Source organism: Penicillium hordei (genome assembly GCF_028827395.1).
Source record: "Penicillium hordei strain IBT 12815 chromosome Unknown utg000005l_segment0_segment0, whole genome shotgun sequence".
NCBI lineage: Eukaryota > Fungi > Ascomycota > Eurotiomycetes > Eurotiales > Aspergillaceae > Penicillium > Penicillium hordei.
Window position 1 is genome coordinate 4,749,011 of NW_026623146.1, and position 19,927 is coordinate 4,768,937.

At 48.4% G+C, this 19,927-nt stretch overlaps 7 protein-coding genes across 7 annotated transcripts; 6 read left to right on the top strand and 1 right to left on the bottom strand.

Annotated features, from left to right (window-relative positions):
- Positions 1–927: 927 nt before the first annotated feature.
- On the top strand, positions 928–2,977 carry N7537_010598 (glycoside hydrolase family 1 protein; the record flags this gene model as incomplete). Its single annotated transcript, XM_056901652.1, has 5 exons — positions 928–1,489; positions 1,539–1,863; positions 1,925–2,322; positions 2,375–2,807; positions 2,863–2,977. The coding sequence occupies 5 exons, from the start codon at positions 928–930 to the stop codon at positions 2,975–2,977; spliced, it is 1,833 nt and encodes a 610-aa protein (XP_056750320.1).
- Positions 2,978–4,985: 2,008 nt separating this feature from the next.
- N7537_010599 (Major facilitator superfamily domain general substrate transporter) lies at positions 4,986–8,637 on the top strand (the record flags this gene model as incomplete). The annotated part of the gene is made up of 13 exons (XM_056901653.1): positions 4,986–5,242; positions 5,303–5,649; positions 5,701–5,844; positions 5,898–6,112; positions 6,174–6,371; positions 6,446–6,456; positions 6,510–6,552; positions 6,606–6,625; positions 6,681–6,705; positions 7,411–7,773; positions 7,841–8,143; positions 8,204–8,351; positions 8,591–8,637. 13 exons carry the CDS (start codon positions 4,986–4,988, stop codon positions 8,635–8,637), a joined length of 2,121 nt encoding a protein of 706 aa, XP_056750321.1.
- Positions 8,638–9,872: 1,235 nt separating this feature from the next.
- N7537_010600 (putative MFS sugar transporter) lies at positions 9,873–11,527 on the top strand (the record flags this gene model as incomplete). The annotated part of the gene is made up of 2 exons (XM_056901654.1): positions 9,873–10,077; positions 10,170–11,527. The coding sequence occupies 2 exons, from the start codon at positions 9,873–9,875 to the stop codon at positions 11,525–11,527; spliced, it is 1,563 nt and encodes a 520-aa protein (XP_056750322.1).
- A 674-nt stretch (positions 11,528–12,201) lies between these two features.
- On the top strand, positions 12,202–13,139 carry N7537_010601 (uncharacterized protein; the record flags this gene model as incomplete). Its single annotated transcript, XM_056901655.1, has 4 exons — positions 12,202–12,310; positions 12,360–12,496; positions 12,545–12,709; positions 12,771–13,139. 4 exons carry the CDS (start codon positions 12,202–12,204, stop codon positions 13,137–13,139), a joined length of 780 nt encoding a protein of 259 aa, XP_056750323.1.
- Positions 13,140–13,418: 279 nt separating this feature from the next.
- On the bottom strand, positions 13,419–14,219 carry N7537_010602 (SDR family oxidoreductase; the record flags this gene model as incomplete). Its single annotated transcript, XM_056901656.1, has 1 exon — positions 13,419–14,219. One exon carries the CDS (start codon positions 14,217–14,219, stop codon positions 13,419–13,421), a length of 801 nt encoding a protein of 266 aa, XP_056750324.1.
- Positions 14,220–15,055: 836 nt separating this feature from the next.
- N7537_010603 (uncharacterized protein) lies at positions 15,056–16,951 on the top strand (the record flags this gene model as incomplete). Its single annotated transcript, XM_056901657.1, has 4 exons — positions 15,056–15,177; positions 15,232–15,348; positions 15,503–15,964; positions 16,024–16,951. 4 exons carry the CDS (start codon positions 15,056–15,058, stop codon positions 16,949–16,951), a joined length of 1,629 nt encoding a protein of 542 aa, XP_056750325.1.
- Positions 16,952–18,005: 1,054 nt separating this feature from the next.
- N7537_010604 (intradiol ring-cleavage dioxygenase) lies at positions 18,006–19,321 on the top strand (the record flags this gene model as incomplete). The annotated part of the gene is made up of 3 exons (XM_056901658.1): positions 18,006–18,261; positions 18,317–18,641; positions 18,724–19,321. 3 exons carry the CDS (start codon positions 18,006–18,008, stop codon positions 19,319–19,321), a joined length of 1,179 nt encoding a protein of 392 aa, XP_056750326.1.
- Between the last annotated feature and the right edge of the window lie 606 nt (positions 19,322–19,927).

The following is a 19,927-nucleotide window of genomic DNA, read 5'->3' on the forward strand; positions in this document are numbered from 1 at the left end:
TTGGCAGCATTACAATAATGTGGCCCCGGTGCTGTATCGGAGAATGTCCGGGGTATGCAAAGCTTACGACGTACTCTGTAGGTGTACATCAATTATTTCTCCCTTCGGCAGTCAATTAGCCCTTGACAACAGAGCTTCTCTGACAAGCCTGTTTCTTTTCTTCCCTTTCTAATTATCTAATAATGTGGAAAGTATACAGCTACACGCTCGTTATAACGTGTTTTAGCCAGAAATTTGGCAACCATTATTGCCTGAAATGAATTTGGTCTTTATCATTTGGGCGTTGCAGCGATCCGTACTTTGCCGGCGACAATACGCTAAAGGTAGGAGTCCACCACACCTTCAGAGAGCGAAATCAGGATAGGTAGGATGGATTATAACGGTATTGCTCCTTTTTAGCCTCTTTCTAGGCTTCATAACCTACGCTAAGCAAGCAGGAAAAATGATTCCTTGTAGTTCTTGCCGAACACACCGGACTGTACGAATACGTCGTATTTGAACTAAATTTCCTTTGCTGAAGTTCTTGCTGAACACACTGGACTGTACGAATACGTCGTATAAAGCGCGATCCGAGCCCCTCATCTCCAATTTCTGTCGCATGTCTTCAGGGCAAGTTCAAGGAAATGACCGTTCTCCAATTGGTCCTTCTTCCCCATTTTCTGCATTTGACTCATTCGGCTAGAATAAGCCACTTTTGCCCCCTAACGCTCTTCCCCGCAACTCCACTTCACCAATCGAGACCTTGTCACTCCGTGCATCTCCCACCGGTTGCTTATGTTGGCTCAGGTCTGCGTCGTTTGTATTTATCCACGCCGGGCATCACCGACGTCATGTTCTCCCTGCTGCAGTGTCACTGCCTTTCAAAGCTTGCTACGCCGTATATAATGCTTGCCTCAACGTTGCACTCCTCTCCCGGCAGTCTTCCGTATGCACTTCGCCCTCTTTTCTGTCAAGATGAAATTTTCAATCTTCGCCTTGCTGCAAGTAGTAGGGGCCGTCTCACAAGACAGTCGCTCTCGTTCTCCTCCCGGAGCTTCCATCTTTCCAACTCCGACAGCCTCTACAAGTATCAACGGCCCCAATGGCACTACCACCGCCCCGAATCCAACATATTTCTCTTCCCCCATGGTGGTCAGTTGGGACAATCTTTGGGATCTCTTCGTTGGTCCAGTTTTGATGGCGTCAATGAACACAACCATGGCAGCGACTCCCATTCCAACGAACGAGCTCATTCCGCCTCCGGGTCTTTATATTCCCTCATTTCCTACTGGCCAGCAGAGCGCAATGACATCCAAGAACAGGAGTTGGAGTTTCCCCAAGGGTTTTTGGTGGGGTGTTGCCAGTGCTGCTTACCAGGTTGAGGGAGCCGTGAAAGCGGAAGGCAGGGGACCATCGATATGGGATGTGCTCCTACATCGGGTTCCAGGCTACTCGCTAGCAAACCAGACTGGCGACATTGCTGATAATCACTATTATATGTACAAGCAAGGTTCGTATCTCTGCACAACGAACGGGCCATGAAGCTAATTTATCTCCAGACATTGCTCGTATCGCGGCTCTTGGAGTGAAAACATACTCTTTTTCGATCAGTTGGTCGCGCATATTCCCCTTTGGAAATGGCCAAGTCAACATTCAAGCTCTTCAACACTATGACGATGTTATCAACACTTGCATAGAATATGGAGTTGAGCCTGCTGTGACTCTCTTCCACTGGGACGTCCCTCTCAATCTTCAAAATCTCTACGGTGGATTTCTTTCGGACCAAATTGTCAATGATTTCGTCAACTATGCCCAGGTAGTCTTCTCATACTACGGCAACAAAGTTCCGCATTGGTTCACCATCAATGAGCCAACTGCCTTTTGGTGAGTCCTTGTCTCTCCAAAGGCTTACAACAATGCTTACAACAATCTGCTTACGTGACAGCAATTACTATCCTCTCCCCGACAATTACTTCACCAATACATCAATTCCCAAATACCAACAGCCATATTGGTGTGGCCACCATGTACTACAAGCTCATAGCAAGGCTTATCACTTAGGGCGTTCTCTAGGACTCAACGGAACGATAACATTCAAAAGCAACGGCGGGTATAAGATTCCCCTCACCAACTCCAGTGCAGACGCAGTGGCAGTTCAGAGAGCGTGGGACTTTAACGAAGGATGGTTCGCCAACCCAACGTTTATCAATGGCGATTATCCAAAATATTTGAAAGAGTTTGTATCAGACTTCCTCCCGGAGTTCACTGATGCCGAGAAGAAAATGCTCAATGGAAGTGTTGATCTTTTCGCCCATGATGCTTATACTTCTCAGTTTTACTTTGGTTAGCGTCTTCCCCATAAGAGAAATAGCCCTAGCTGATATAATAATCGCAGCTCCCGACGCAGGAATAGACTCATGTGTACAGAACAAGTCTAACCCACTTTACCCTTCCTGCGCCAACACAACCTACACCTACCCTTCTACGGACGGCGGCTGGAACATCGGCCCCGCTGCAGACCCAAGATCGCCGTGGTTACATAAGGCAACAGACTGGGTTCCCGCATTCCTGCGCTACATTACAGACACCTGGAAACCCGCTGGGGGTATTGCCATCACAGAATTCGGCATCTCAGAGCCCTTCGAGACCTTGAAACCCCTCAAAGAAGATATCAAGTTCGATACCATAAGGAGATTGTACTACAAGGATTACATGGAAGCGATCTTGATTGCCATTAATGACGGTGTGGACGTGGTTGGATGTTTAGCATGGAGTATTCTGGATAATTTAGAGTGGGCTAGTGGCTACGAAGTTACATTTGGCTTACAGTAAGCAATACCCCTTTGATTAACGGAACGTTGAGCATGGCTAACCGTGTATTAGATATGTCAACTTCACTACTCAGGAAAGAGCTTATAAAGCTAGTTTCTTTGAGTATGTTAATGCGTTTATAACTTACGGCGAAGATGAGGTAGTTCCGCATTATGTACCTAGCTAGGCGCGTTATGTAACTAGCTACGGATAAGATAACGAAGTTATACTTGCCTTGATAGACATCGATTCTTACTTAAAAGAAAGAATCAGGAGAGGAAATTACGGCTTAGGTTAGATTACCTTACTTCTATTCTAGCTACTGTGGCGTTCTGGCTTCAGCTACAGGGTAACTGAAGGGTGTTGGTCGTTGATATTGGTAAGCAATCAAGGCGCCTCTGAGCAATGGTGTATCACAGTTAGACCACGAAAAGATCTGTTCTGATAGAAGGCAGGGGACTTTCTTAATCAAGAGTAAGCACGATATATTTATTCTTCTTCTGAGCTTCACTCCGGCTCTCAGTTTCTGCCCATTCCATTTCCTCTCGGTCATTCTTTGGACTGCTTCCGCCCGACCAAGGAGCTCGGTCAAACTGAGCTGGATAACATGTGCTATGGAAGTTATTCGAACAACAAGGGTGCCACCCGGTAACGTGAGCGAATCAAGAACTTTCATGATAATATCATGGAGCACATGTTATTTTGAGACATTGTCTGTGGTCATAGTCAAGTCCTGATCTTCGATCTGATATTCTTTTTTATTTATTTTTGTTTGTTTTTTATCAGAAGATCCAAGAGAATAATAACAATAAGGTCGACACCTTTGTGGCTTCCATGAAGTGGCTCGAAACCATGCAAGTTTCCACAGTAGTGCCAGTCCATATTAATGCGATACCCCGAAATAGCCATAAAGAGTTGGCGGAAAGGCAAGGTCCAGCAGTCTAATGCAAGAGAAAGCTTTGCATCTGGCGGAAGCATCTGTATATGGCTTCTTTGGCGTTCTAACTCTTTCGCCTGAATTTTCTGCCGTACTAGATATGCAGACAAATCCGAGGCGGGGATGGAGCGAGACTCTACCTTTCCTAGTTTGTGAATTTCCTACCTCAACACCAACAATAATCCAGCATATTTACAACCTCACACCTATCTCGGTGATCCACCTCCATTACATGAGTCAACAAGTCAATTCGCCAAATCCAACACTCGAAGGAGGCTTTGCTACCGTTAGGCAGAAATTCATGTTGCACTCAGTGTTATTGTGCTCACGGCGCCATTAATGAAACCATTCATCGCGGCCTACGTTTGACGAGAACGGGCTCGCCTATACCGACGACGCGTCCAACTCACGAACCAATCACCAAGTCATACGACACTCTGACTGATCGAACGAAGCATATCCTGGGTCCCGGATGAGTAATTCTCCAGCCAAAACCAGAATTATGAAGAGTATTGAAATATCAGTGGATCGCGATGATGTGGAGCCTTTGGAGAGACAATGACGCCCTCAACGGGAGGCCCGGAATCCTATACACTTCATGAACACATCTAATAAGAAACACTCGCCCCGCATAACTCTCAATATGAGCCACCGAGATGGTCGGAATATTTCACCTGCAAATTTGGCTGTTGTGGTCATGAACTGTACGTGTAGAGTTGAATTAAACCCCATTTCAGAACAGTGGCAAGCAGATATATATCCACTTCAGAAGTGCTTAGTCCAACTTCGGATACAATCGGACAATATCGCATGTGGAAGTCAGCAATACTACGGATCTAGATATATCATTGGTGACACTGAGGGCGGATCATCTTTTCAAACACGAGGCTGTACCACCAAAGCCACCACACAGGACATGATCTTCATATCGGGGCTATTAGGTGGCGCAAAGAAGCGATCACTTGCGATACACTTGGGAAGATGTTAGCGCACCCAGTTCGTCTGAGCGCTCATTTCAGCTATGGATAGGTCTTCACCTGACAAATTAAAGAAGTTCATTCCCCAACACTTATCCTGTGGATGCCGTAAAGCTTTCCCCACACTATGACATCATCAATTTACAGCTAAAATCGACCTTATTGACCAAAATATTTTGTTTTGGCATTGCCACCCATTTTCTTTGTATTTCTTGACCTAACAATCACCGAACGTGATCGCGATTGCTACAGAGCTCTCAACAGCGACCTCAGTCACTGCCATGGCAGATTATCACCATCTCGCTACTTCAAGTCGTGATATTGACAGAAGAAGTTACTCAATAGAAAAAGAACAGAGAAAACGATTGGAAGATGATCACATCTCTCATATTGCAGACCCATTTGGGGATGAGGAACTTGCCCAAGTCAAGTATCGGACATTACAATGGTGGCAATGCGGCATGATCATGATCGCAGAAACCATCTCCCTTGGTATTTTGTCCCTTCCATCGGCTATGGCAGTCATAGGCCTTGTCCCGTACGTTTGTGACTACTTCCTGTTAACTCTCCGCCTAACAATATTCTCACTGATTTCTAGCGCACTCATTCTCATTGTCGGACTTGGTATACTCTCAACCTATACTGGATATGTGATCGGCCAATTCAAACTCCGATACCCGCAAGTACATAGTATGGGAGATGCTGGGGAGGTGATGTTCCATCCCATGGGCCTAGCTCGTTTTGGTAGGGAGTTTTTGGGCACGGCTCAGCTGCTTTTCCTTATCTTCGTCATGGGTAGTCATATATTGACCTTTAGTGTCATGATGGATACAATCACAGATCATGGGACTTGCTCAATTGTATTTGGGATCGTTGGCCTGATCGTCTCGTTTATATTTGCCGTGCCTCGAACTCTTCGCAAGGTCTCCTGGTTCTCGTTTGCTTGTGGGTACATGGATACCTATTCCACAGTGGACTCCTTGCTAATAACCATAGCCTTCGCAAGTATCCTCGGCGCACTCTTGATTACTATAATTGCCATTACTATCCAGCGCCCGGGTGATGGCAAGATAGATGTGACTACAACAGTCAGTCTTTCAAAGGGCTTTCTAGCGGTCACAAATATCGTATTTGCTTATGGTGAGTGCCACACTGATCGCCTATCCGAAGCCTTCCAATTAATTTGTACCTAGCTGGCCATGTGGCTTTCTTCGGCTTTATTTCCGAGATGGAGACTCCGACGGACTATCCCAAAACGCTATACCTACTTCAGATGACCGATACAAGTATGTATGTGATAGCCGCTGTTGTTATATACATCTACGGTGGGAAAGACGTGGCTTCACCCGCTCTAAGTTCGACAAAGCCGATAACAGCAAAGCTTGCATATGGAATTGCTATTCCTACGGTGCGATATATCTGGTAAATTCCTCTACTTTATATAAAAGGTTCCTAATTTCGTGTTGTAGATTGTCGTGTCTGGTGTCATCAACGGGCATGTTGCGGCAAAATATATCTATGTCCGCCTTTTCCGGGGCACTGATCACATGAAGAAGCGCACATTCTTCTCCATCGGATCCTGGATTGGGATCACTTTTGTGTTGTGGGTGATAGCCTGGATTATTTCCGAGGCAATCCCTGTGTTCAATACTTTACTCAGTCTGATCGTGAGTGTGGCTGGGAATTGCAAGGGAGACAACTACTGACACAGATTCGCTGAGTAGACTTCGCTTTTTGCTAGTTGGTTTACCTGTGAGTGATATTTCGTTCACGCCAAACGTTGATAGTGCTGATCTGAATGAAAGATGGCCTGAGCGGTATATTCTGGTTGTTCCTGAACCGAGGCCAGTATGTGGCTTCCTGGAAAAAGATGGCTCTAACTGCTATCAACCTGGTGATAGTCGCGATTGGTGCTTGCTTGGTATGTCAAAGCTTCTAATACTAGGCCATTTGTCAGAAAGCTAATATTGATAAAGTGTGGCATGGGTCTCTGGGTGTCTGGTAAGGCAATTCATGATGATAAAAGTGGTGCCAGCTTTTCATGTGGTGCCAGAAGTGGATGAAGCCCGGGGCCAGAGTGTGCAAAATCCCGTATATGTGTTTGCAACTATCTGAACAGACATAGTTCGGCTTTCTTTCTAGTGAATTTATATCAGCAATTCCAACATCTGGGATTATTCTTTGGTTGCTTTAGGTTCGAACTGCCCTCAATATCCTGAACCTCCGTGGGGAAATACGTAACGATGTCGTCGTTATACCACGTATGACTTAGCCCATGGCCGATGGATGAATCGGTATATCGATGCTATGACGTGTTGCAAGATCACCCGTCGTTTTGGATTCAGCAAAAAAACACAAATGGCCTTGAGTAATCTATTTCTACAGGGTTACAACAAGAATGAACAACCCACCCTTACTTATCATTCCCCACTGGTGGTCTGTATAATGGCGAACAAAGAGACCCAAACGTCACCGTCTCCGCGCAGTACCTGGGATGTAGCGCATGGTTCAGCTAGCTTACGGTCCATATTCGACGATGGCGACACATACGATGTGCCCAATGAGTTAGAAAGCAACGTGGGCTCTGCAGGAGACAAACCCGATAAAAAGAAACAAGCCCTAATCGTGGACTGGGGTGGTCCAAATGATCCGGCATGGCATCTGGCTTCCTTCTTTGGTGTATGAACAGGTCTAACATAATTCTAGGAGATGCCGAAGAATTTCCCGCCATGGAGGAAGTGGGTGATTACCATAATGCTAGCACTCATGACAATCTGTGTTACCTTCGGCTCGTCAGTCTTCAGCACAGCAACAAAACAAACAGCGAGAAAGTTCGGTGTCTCCCAAGACGTAATGGTGTTAGGTGTCAGTTTGTTTGTGCTTGGCTTCGCCTTTGGCCCTATTATGTTCGGCCCCCTGTCTGAGCTGTACGGTCGGAAGCGTCCGCTGTTTCTGGGAATGTTTGTCTTTGCAATCTTCCAAATCCCCGTCGCCGTAGCCCAGAACTTGCAGACTATCTTCATATGTCGCTTTCTAGGGGGACTATTTGCGAGTGCACCGCTTGCCATTGTGAGTCTGCTGCATCCATTCCAACTCCGCATTGACCCTCGCTCATTGGAATTTGTTCCCTGCTTAGGTATCCGGTATCTTGGCCGATATGTTCGAGCCGGTAGAGAGGGGCATTGCAATGTCGATCTTCGCCGCGGCAACCTTCATCGGCCCGGTAGCAGGACCAATCGTCGGCGGGTTCGTAACAATATCCTACCTGGGCTGGCGTTGGACTGAGTATATTACAGCTATTTGGGCGTTTTCTATGGCGGGAATCGGGGTCCTAGTAATCCCCGAGACCTTCGAGGGGACATTACTCAAGCAACGCGCTAGACGACTGCGCACCAAAACCAAGAACTGGGCACTCCATGCAAAGGCAGAAGAGAAGGTAGTGAGTCCTCGAGATATTACGGTACGATACCTTCTACGCCCTTTTCAAATGCTCATGCAGGAACCGATTCTTCTGCTTATTACTGTTTACATCGGCTTCATCTATGGGTTTCTGTATCTATGTTTCGTGGCCTATCCGATCACCTTCCAAGAACAGCGTGGCTGGAATGATGGCGTTGGGGCATTACCGTTCGTCGCTGTCATCTGTGGTGCTTTTTGCGCTTGTCTGATTATAGTTGTATTTTCATTGACGAGGTATCGCACGTTCATTATCCGGAATGGTCGAGTTCAACCAGAGGAGCGATTGCTTCCTATGATCATTGGAGGTATCATTTTGCCTGTGGGCATGTTTTGGTTCGGCTGGACGTCAAATGCCCACATAACCTGGGTACCTCAGGTGATATCTGGGGCTTTCTTGGGCTCAGGAGTACTATTAATCTTCTTGCAGGTATCGTTATCCCCAACGGAGAATCCCGGCAATTTCACAAATACTGACGATTATTCACAGGGCCTCAACTATATAGTGGATGTTTATCCCACGTATTCAAATTCTGCGATAGCAGCTAATTCCTTTTTCCGTTCTTGGCTGGGCGCTGGGTTTCCCGTGTTCGCGTCGGCAATGGTGAGCTTTGCATTTTGCCCTGGCACTGCAAGGATTAGGCTGATCACCATCCAACATAGTTCCACAACCTTGGCGTCAATTGGGCGATGACTTTGCTAGGTTGTCTAACCGCCGCATTGTTCCCTGTGCCCATTGTGTTTTTCATTTATGGGCCGAAGATACGGTCATGGAGTAGGTTTACTGTGAAGGACGAATGAAGGCTGAGCTGTGAAAAGGGTCCGTGTAACAGAAGCCAAGCGAAATCATGGTATAATTTCATCCGATGTAGTGATATCAGTAATTTTGACCGAAATGGTATATTGGTATGAACTGATCTAGTATTATCAAGTGGAATATGCATATTGTACGACATCTTGGTATTAATAGCACTAACCCGTTGTTGTAGACCGAGGCCTGGGGAAATACCACTCCCTCGATGTTTATCATACAGTTTTTATGCAATTTCGATGACCACAGGTATGGAGCCGTTATACCCGTTCTCGGCTAGTAGTTCGAAAATCCACCAAAAGACAAATATCAATGACACGTAGTTCGTCTTATCGTGGCCGAGGCACAAATTGTCGCCAAATTTTCCATCGGCCAGGTCCGATGTGGAGCAAACCGTCATGTATGAAAAGCCAGCATGTCTGCTCCACGGCCTAGCCAATCCCCCAGTAGAGTGCAGCTTACCCCAGCTTTTCATCACTACCCGGGGTGTCAGCTAAGCTTCCCGGGGTAACGCATGTCGCTTGAATCAGTCATCATCACGTCCCGCGATGGAGGAATCTGGGGAAACCAAGACTTTTAGCTAATATTATCTTACCGTTTGATGGCTCTCGAGCATTTCTACTCCACTTCTTCTCGAAGACTGGTCCGCATATGTCTTCGGTTCCACACCCTCGCCAATGGGAGCTGCGCTTCATCCCTCCGGGGTACGCCGCCCCACGTACTGCTCGGCTCCACCAGTATCAAGATCGTCCGGTAGGCGGCGTTCGCCGTCTAACACCCAGATGAGTGCATATATGATCTTTATATCCAACTTCATGTCGATTTGGCGGGGCACTAGGTGTGGCATGATCTCGAAATTCTAGATCTTGAATTTGCCTCTATTCAATACCAATACTGCACCATGGCGCCGTACTTTGGCCTTCGTGGCCCTTCCCTAAATAGGGCTATCATGTGGCTGGTCGTGTGTCCGGCCTTTGTGACTTATGGATACAATCAAGGTGTGATGGGAGGTCTATTGACCTTGGAATCCTTCGCCAAGACCTTCCCACAAATGAACACTCTGACTGCAACCGATGCAGAGAAGACCTACAATTCAACCATTCAAGGTAAGCTCAATCACTATGTTCGGGGCGTACATTGATCCTAGATGCTTTGTATCTCCACCACTTTACTCATTTCTCACACCATATTCCTTCAGGCACGGTCGTCGCACTATATACCGTTGGCGGAATATTCGGTTCGCTATCATGTATTCAATTCGGTGACAGGCTCGGCCGCCGGAAGGTCATCCTGTTCACCTCCTTCATCTCAATGATTGGTGCAATCTTGATGGCAACATCCTTCTCCCTTCCACAATTTATCGTTGCACGTCTCGTCCTCGGCTATGGCACCGGCGGTTATGTCGCTACCGTACCCGTCTGGCAGTCTGAGATCTCGAAGCCCAACAAGCGTGGAGCGCACGTAGTAACAGACGGTATCTTCATCGGCGCCGGTATCACCTTCTCTCTTTGGGTCGACTTCGGCTTCTACTTTGTGAAGACCAACTCGGTTTCATGGCGATTTCCCTTGGTCTTCCAGGTCCTACTATCACTGATGGTTATGAGCTTCGTGATGCTCTTCCCTGAATCGCCCCGGTGGCTAGTAAAAAGAGGTCGCACCGAGGAGGCACGGGAGATTCTGGCGGCGCTGGACGACGTCGACCCTCAGTCGGAACAAATCACCCTCGACATTCGCGATATTGAGACCTCCCTAGCCCTATCTGGGACTGGTTCCTGGAAGGATATGTTGAAGATGGGCGAGCAGCGACTGTTCCACCGCACTGTCCTCGCCTGTATGGGTCAGATGTTCCAGCAGATGTGTGGAATCAATCTGATCACTTTCTATGCCACGACCATCTTCGAACAATATCTCAAGCTGGATCCCGTCCAGTCTCGTGTCCTCGCTGCGTCCATGTGCCTAACACAGCCGCTGGGCGGCCTCCTGGCGTATTTCACTATCGACCGTCTCGGTCGTCGCGTGCTTATGTTGTGGAGTGCTGTTGGGATGTCAATCTCGATGGCCATCCTAGCTGGCACAACTTCCCTGCAAAATAATACCGGTAGCTTGGTCTGCGCCGTGGTGTTCCTTTTCGTCTTCGAATTCATTTTCACGGTCGGATACTCCGGCTTGACCTTCCTATACGCCACAGAGGTCGCTCCCCTCCAATGCCGAGCATCTATCAGCGCCATCTCCGCTGCCGCCGTGTGGACGTTCAACTTCCTCCTTGCTGAGGTCACGCCCGTCGGTTTCGCTACCATCGACTGGCAGTACTATATTATCTTCGCCGTACTAAACGCTGCGATTGTGCCGACTGTTTACTTCCTCTTCCCGGAGACGAATGGCCGCACTCTCGAGGAGATCGATGAGATCTTCTTGCAGTCGCGTAGTATCTTCGATCCGCCCCGTATTGCTCGCTCGCTTCCACGCATGCACGTGGCCGAGGCTCATGGTGTGGATATCGATGCCAAGGAGGTTGGAAGTGGAGATGAGGCCGTGGGCGAGAAGCCCAAGGTGTAAATCATTCACAAAGATATGAAATAAGGGTCCTGCTGGTTTATCGGGATATGTAAATAGGATTCCCAACCGTGTCCCTTGAGCGACCGGTTATTATGAATTTATGGAACAAGGCATTGTTTTGGTTGCAGATTATTTTTCTGTTTCAATTGAAATTGAGGGGTTAATTGATAGGTTGGGGTGCTGTGTCGGTCCGATGATGCCACGAAATGTCTCACTTATACTTGGCGCCGTTTCAGTCTATGCTGCAGAGTTTCATCGTGCCAAGCATCCTTAATTCCTTGACTTATTTGGAGAGGCGCCTGTCGATCACTTGCGGGATGGCGATTTCCCCTATCAGGGTATGACGTTGAAGAAAGTGAAGAAAGTGAAGACATTGCACCAGCGCCCGTCATGTTTACTCTTCGGTCGCGGAATTACCATGAACCGGGGCCGTTCAGAGCGGCTGAAGTGATTCCCGAAGGAATATCTCTAGATGACAATGTCTTACTTCAGACAATCCTAGGTTTCATTGTCTCCATAAGCAGTCTCCGTGTTATATCCGGCGCAGCCGATCTTACCTAGGGGTACATGTATATATAACAGCCTTCGGGAGGCAGGCATCGCAGCTTGGAAAGAACCCGACCACACCTCTGAACTGCCGAATATTAAAACAAACTCACAGTCAACTGACCAAAATGCGCTCTCTTGCATGGCTCGTCTCCCTTCCCATGGTGGTCGAAGCGGGTGAAGTCCTATGGAGTGGGCGATTCAATGCCTCCGCAACCGTTGCTGATATCGACAAATGTAAGTGACTCTCAGGAGTTGCGGTTGATCAGTACTGACATACGAGAAGGGTCGTGGTCTAACCAAGTCGGCGCTTGGCAGTGGTATATTCACGGGTCTGCATCAACGGATAAGTACCTCGGTCTGTCGCCCGATCACAAGAACCCGGCCGATACCAGTGATGCACAGGGGATTCGAATTACAATTGTAAGTTATATCCCAAGCTCAAGAGAACTGGAAGCTGATAATAGTCAGGACGGCACATCGTTCTGGCATGGACAAGACATGGAACGATCCGAGCTCATCCCCCAAACCAAAGCGGACCTTGGGAGCGGGCATCTTTTCTACCACTTTTCGCTGAAGACAGAAGACACTAACGCACCGAACCCGAGTTTCGAGCACCAGATCGCGTTCTTCGAGGTAACAATCCCCTGCCCAATGTATCGAAGAAAGCAACACCTAACATGTATATCCACCACAGAGCCATTTCACAGAGCTCAAGTACGGCACAGCGAGCGGCGCTTCGGGCAAAGACAACACCCTCCGCTGGTGCGTTGGTGGAGACTCCCACTGGGAAACTCAGTTGAAAGCAGGACATTGGTACAACTTCGCCTATGACATCGATTTCGACGCGAAAACTGTTGGATTGTGGGCATCGAATGGTTCCGATAACCTGAAGCAGGTTGTATCGGCTGTCAATGCGTCGACCAAGACGGACTCGGCGGATTGGCATATCGGCGAGTTGCGACTCCCTAATGGGGGCGTGAATGCGGCTGCGGAGGATTGGTTCTGGTCTGGCGTCTTCGTAGAGAAGGCTCCGATCACGGCGGCTATTGGGGGTCGTGTTTGAGACATCACTTCAGTGTTGTTAGTAGTCCGCTTGGGGTTTGATAAATAGGATCAGGCCTCGTGTTAGAATCAAGACAAGTAGCTTGCAAACTTGACAAACCTCAATCCACTCTAGACCCGCTTATGACGTCACATGTCAAGCGGGGTATACTGATCAGGTCTTGGAAGAGCTTAAGAAATAGCTCAGAAATAGCCCAGGAACAAAGAATTCGACGAATAATATTTAACATTCGAAACTATATAGTTATTTAAATTCGTGTAATAGTACCAAGAGAATCGTTTACCGCACGGTGTAACCGCCGTCAATGAGCAAATCGTTGCCCGTCATGTAAGTGCTGGCATCGCTCACCAGGTAAACATAAGCACCCTTAAGTTCCTTCGCATCACCGTTGCGACCCATGGGGATCATAGAGTTCCAAAGGTCCTGAACATCCTTCGCAACGAAATCAGACAACCCAGTGTCAATGTAACCAGGGGAAATGCTGTTCACGCGAGCAAAGTCGCGCCATTCGTTGGCCAGCGACCGGGCAAGATGGATCGTGCCGGCCTTAGCAACGTTGTACGAGGTCTGCTCCTGCGGGAAGTTGGCAATGTGGCCGGACATCGAGGCGGTAATGACAAAGCTGCCCGTTCCCCGCTCCTTGAAGTGCGCGCCGACAGCCTTGGCGCAGTGGAAGGTACCGGTCAAATCGGTGTTGATGACTTCGTTCCAGTCGTCGACAGACCCGTCAAGGATGCCGCTGTTGGCTGTGCGTCCAGCGTTCGCAATGAAGGCATCGATCTTGCCGAAGTCTTTGATCACGTCTTTCACGAGAGTGTCCACACTCTCCCAGTTCCCTACATCGCACTTGTAGGGCAGGACTTTCACGCCGTATTCTTCTGAGAGTTCCTTGGCGTTCTTCTCGCCACCCTCACGGCGAGAGGAGTATGTGATGGCCAGGTCGGCGCCCATCTCGGCACAGCCGCGAGCGGCTTCGATTCCCATACCACGGGATCCGGAGGCTCCGGTTACAATGACAACCTTGCCCTTGAGGCTAAGGAGGTCGAGGAGGCGTTCGGCTTTAGGGACAGGAATAGGCATTATGGTCGAGGTTTCGTTCGGTGGTTTGGGAGTTAAGAGAGGGTAGGTTTGATCGAGGGCTTGAGGGTATAGATGAGAAGAGCTTTATTATTTGATTATGTTCCTCCAACTTCAGGACAGGAAGGTGGTTTATATATGTCGATACCCCTCATATGACTTCATGGTTGGCTCCACGAATCATCCTAGCGCTGACATCAGAGCCCTAGGTAGGTATAGCTAGCTGTGGATCTGCTGCGCCCGGCTTGATCAGGTTATGGCCTCTGTTGTTCCAGCCAACTTGGCATGTCCAGTAATAACATCCAATAGCTTGAGTTATGTCAATCTCAGTGGAGACGGATGCCGGTGGGGCAGTGACATCATGACCTAAACTGGAATCTTCCAAGCCGGAATCAGTTCATCCAACTTCTTTGATATTTGTTTTTGAGATCGATAATGACCTCGGACCCTTGAAGGTAGTTACCAGATGATTTTAGAAGGTTCCTACATTGGTATGGCATGTTCTCTCCATCAGATGATGTCCAAGCCATCAGCTCTAGACGCGGGGATCGCCCCACTTTGACACGCTAAGAAGTATAGAATGTTTGGAGCCTTTCTCACCCATTTTTTTCTTGTAATACAATACTTGGGAGCGCTGTGGGGTATTATAGCTTAAAGGGGTGGGGACGGAAAGGTAGGACTAAAGTCTCCCGAAAGAACCCTAAAAAGTGATGACGGAAACGACAAGGCCCAGAGAATTGAAACGTCGAGTCATTGACTCTGTATCAGGAACAAAAGAAATCCCCCGGCCACTTCTAGCACGGCCATGTATCCAATAACATATTATCTTCGTTCCAAATATGACAGATCAAGCCGAAGGAATCCCTCCTACTCAGCCAATCCGACAAGGCGGACATACACGTCGATCGTCCACCGCGAGTTCCCTACACCATAACCAATTCAAAGATTCATTTTTCTCAAGGTTGGGACAAGGGATTTACCTAAACAAATTTGTACTCAACTGATAATGTTGTAGAACCCACTCCTTCTTCAAGCGAGACAGTCATATAGGTTATGTCGGGCGACACCCATTGCGTGGTAGCCAGGAGATCGAGCTACATACCTGGGATGGTCCGGACGATCCGGAGAACCCGTAAGACATGAGAAAAGGATGAACAGCGGATTTTCACTGACAACCCAGATTCAATTGGAGCAACACATATAAATGGGTGCTTACTCTAACTATTTGCTTCATGTCAGTGCCCAATCGTTTCCCATTTGGCTGAAACAATACTAAATGATTATAGTTCAATCCTAACGGGCCTTCCGGCTGGATCATACGGTGCGGGAAACAAATACATGGAGCAACAATTCCATGTCCAAAATGAGCCATTTCCTAACCTTGCATGGGCCACGGCGTCTTGGAATATGGGCGCTGCATTCTGGCCCCTGATCTTTGTTCCATTAACCGAATCCTCCGGGCGTATGCCTGGGTACTTTATTGCATATTTTATTCTGGTCGTATCACTATTTCCTTCGGCCTTTGCGCAAAATTTTGCTACATTGGTTGTTACCCGATTCTTTGGCGGAGGTGCGTCTTCAGTGTCGATAAACATTGTCGGAGGCAGCATCAGTGATGTCTGGTATGGCCCCAGAGCTAGGAGCTTACCGATGTCTCTGTTTGGATTCACGAGTGTGGTAGGGATAGCATTGGGTCCATTCATCGGAGCAGCGATTCAACAGATCCATAAAAGCAGCCCATGGAGATGGTAAGTTTTGCATTCAAATATTCCAATTGATGTGTGGAACACTGCTGATAAAAATCCAGGATCTTCTATATTCAAATTATCTATAATGCTGGATTAATCCCCGTCTTCTGGTTCATTCTTCGCGAGACCCGTGCAGATGTGATATTAAAAAGACGTGCCAAAAAGCTCCGCTATGAGACCGGCCGCTCTATCTACGCTGAAGCCGATTTGGACACCACCAGCGTCTTGAAGCTTGTGCAGATTTCCTTCGAGCGCCCTACACGAATGCTCCTCACCGAACCTGTGGTCATCTTTTTTACCCTGTGGGTCAGCTTCGCGTGGGGAATTCTCTTCCTTTTCTTCTCGAGTGTCGCCCAGACCTTCAGTTCAAACTATGGCTGGGGAACGTTCCAGACCGGTCTAGTTCAGCTAGCCATATCGGTTGGAGCTGTGATTGGGACAGTTCTCAACCCTATCCAAGATTGGATCTACCTCAAATCCGCAACCCGAAATCGTGAGCATCCGGGTAAACCTATCCCAGAAGCCCGGTTGTATACTTCTATACCTGGCAGTCTGTTGTTCGCGGGTGGGCTCTTCTGGTACGGCTGGGCCAGTGTTGGGGATGGCTCTGTCCATTGGATTGTACCAACGCTGGGAATTGGCTGTACTGGTGTGGGGATCTACTCCATCTATATGGCGGTGGTCAACTATTTGACTGATGCATATGAGAAGTACGCTGCTTCGGCATTGTCGGCTGCTTCAATGGGTCGCAATACCTTCGGCGCTTTTCTGCCTCTCGCCTCTTTCCAGCTTTTTCAGAATCTGGGCTATGGTTGGGCTGGGTCGTTACTCGGTTTTGTCGGAGTCGCCCTATCGGTTGTGCCTGTCGTGCTCGTACTCAAGGGGCCGGCTATTCGTCGGCAAAGTCCATTCATGCGTGAGGCTATGTTTGAGCCCGATGATGACAGTGAAATGGACGGTGTCTCACAAAAGACGGAAGTGGGGTAGGCCACTTCCTTGTACTAGACTAGTTGGTGGACACGCGTCACCACTGAATGCCGGTGCATGAAACAAAAAGTGTAGGGGAATGAGATAGATGTTATCTATTTGTGCTAGAGGCTTGGTTAAGCCTATTGACCGACACGGAAAGCATGTTATGTTACAATTCAAGAGCAGAGAGTACTCCGTAGGCCGACCAGATTGGCCACAGGAGCTATAGGTATATAAATATGAACATTTTCGAGCACTATGATATAAAGTAAGTTCATATATCTATATTGTTGCTTCCAATAGCATGTACTCTATTGGTCATATGCTAAATTTGGCAACTGCAGCTCGTACATCTATTTGGTGGACATTATTGGTGCCAACTGCAAATTTAAGCTCGATATGCGAAGGATCGTCTTAGCCCCACAAGCTTCGTACGTTGCGCCAAGGCAACTACATATTGCTTTGGACGTGATAGCACTTTCTTGGTGCGCAGTCACGGCACTCAATATATATCCCACTGGTAGGTTTCCCCCTTCAACAGGATACAGCATGTACCTAACTAAACCCGAGCAATGCTTAAGATCCCAACCGAAAAGATGGGTCTTATTTGGGGACTCCCTCACGCACGTGGTGGAGGGCTCGGGGCCTGACGCTCCGCTTAATCAGCCATCAGCCTGACCCGCGGGCAATTTCTAGGTCCAGTAGGGTTATATTGGGAAGGACGAGGGCTTGTTTCCAATTAATGGACGGTCATTCGTCAAGCCTGGTTGATCTTTCCTAAGTGGAATAAGCTCGTGGAGTACAGATTGTCCGCCATCAGTTTTCGTGAAGTGTTGACGCGGCGCCAAGCAAGCTTGTGTAGGAGATGCCCCAGACTTGCTGCCACTCAGGGCTAAGCTATTGAACATTCCGATAGGCCGGTAATCCAGCTCGTTCAAAATACTGCTTTCATTCCAGAAGAACACGCGTCCGCGCAAAAAAACGCTTATTGCGATGAGATATAAATCCAGGCTCTCGCAGCCACGAGGTCCAGTCATCCGAAAACTTCCTATACAATTCTACCTCATTCAGAATGGTCCAGGTTTCTAAATTCCTTGCCGTTGCAGCTGCATGCCTGGTGGCTCCTGCCATCGCGCATCCAGGAGAGAAACACGACCCCCACGTCCTGAAGCGTGAGATCCATACCCGGGATGCCATGGCCGCCCACGCTAGGCGGGCCCTCAATGCTTGCGAGAGCACTCCCGCTGCGCGCCAGTTGAACAAGCGTAGTATCGCCCGTCGCTCGAATACTGTGCAAAAGCTCCGCCAAAAACGCGGAATCACTGCTAGTAAGCTATATACTTGATCGTATAACAAATCAAACACGAGCTGATGTGCATCAAGGTTCCCAGAAATGGCGCCGTGACCTCGCTGCTCTCGAGAAGTGGGAGGCTCTCGACCACAACCGCACTAGCATTCTCGATTACAATCCTGCGACTCCGGAATCAGTCGTCTTTGGCGCTAACACCAGCTTTGTTCTGACGCCCACTGTCACTGACGGTCCCTACTATGTCTGGGGTGAAGTCGTGCGTCAGAATGTCAAGGAGGAGCAGTACTCAGAGGGTGTGGATGTCTTTCTCGAGGTTCAGTACATCGACGTCAACACCTGCAAGCCCGTCCCTGGAGCCCTGGTCGATATTTGGCAAGCCAATGCCACCGGTGTCTACAGGTAAGTTCCCAATCCCCGTCGATGTGGCTAAGCATTGTCATTGAAGCCAAATCACGTATCTAACCATCGTTGCCATAAATAGCGGAATCTCAGTGTCAGGTAACTACGCCGCAGACGGCTGGGACTCAACCTACCTGCGCGGCATCCAGCAGACGGACCACGACGGCGTCGCAACCTTCGAAAGCATCTTCCCAGGCCACTACGATGGCCGTGCCACCCACACCCACCTCCTCACCCACCTGAACGCAACCCTCCTCCCTAACAAGACCCTCAAGGCCGACACCGGAAGCGTCGCACATATCGGACAGCTGTTCTGGAATGAGGTGCTCCGCACTGCCGTCGAGGACACTTCCCCCTACAACACAAATACTCAGGCTGTCACCTCCAACGCCGAGGATATGTGGAGTATCTTGCAGGCGGATAGCGCTTACGATCCCTTCCCGGAGTACATTTACCTCGGTGAGGACATCGACGATGGATTGTTCGCTTGGATTCAGATTGGAATCAACACCACCGCCGATTACACCGATGACTCGTACTATAGCATTGCCGCTTACCACAATGCTGATGGTGGCTACCAAAACTCTGATAGCTCATTTGGTGGCGGTAGCGGTGGTGGTGCCTCTGGTTCTGCCCCTAGTGGGACCGCTATGCCTAGTGCATCTGCCTCGTTTTCTTGAGAAATTGGACGAATTAGGGAATTTGCTCAGTGATCTGAAGAGCTTGATAGCAGGTTGCTCTAGGGGGCAGTGAAGACCTGCGGGAAAGTCGGCAGTGCATCTGTTTGCTAGACAGTGTATATAAACATTATCCTGTTAAGTACAAACAAATAGATATTGTATACAGGGTCATTGAGCACATTCCATACCGACATTTTTATGTGTAATGACAGAAATCTAGTGTACGAACACAAACAATAGTTATATGGTATGGATGACCGATGTGTTTCCAACCATGTACTCGACTTAGTATTTGACATGTAACTTCCTCTTCTAATTCCTGCTTTAAAGAAGTACTCTATGATCTCTAGGAGCGTAACCAAACTCCGGCACGTGAGTTAGGGCTCGACGGAAACGTGCCGAACACGAACAATTGGCCCGTTGTGGAGTTAGGGCTCGACAGAAACGTGCCGAACACGAACAACTCACCCCACAACGGGCCAAAAAGTGGTTGTGGTGGGATTAGTGTGCAAGTAGCTGCGCACGGACAGCATGATTTTGGAGATAGTGGAAATCATCGAACTTTGGAGGACAGCAAATGTTTCGTTTTTTTTTTATTGAGCCAAG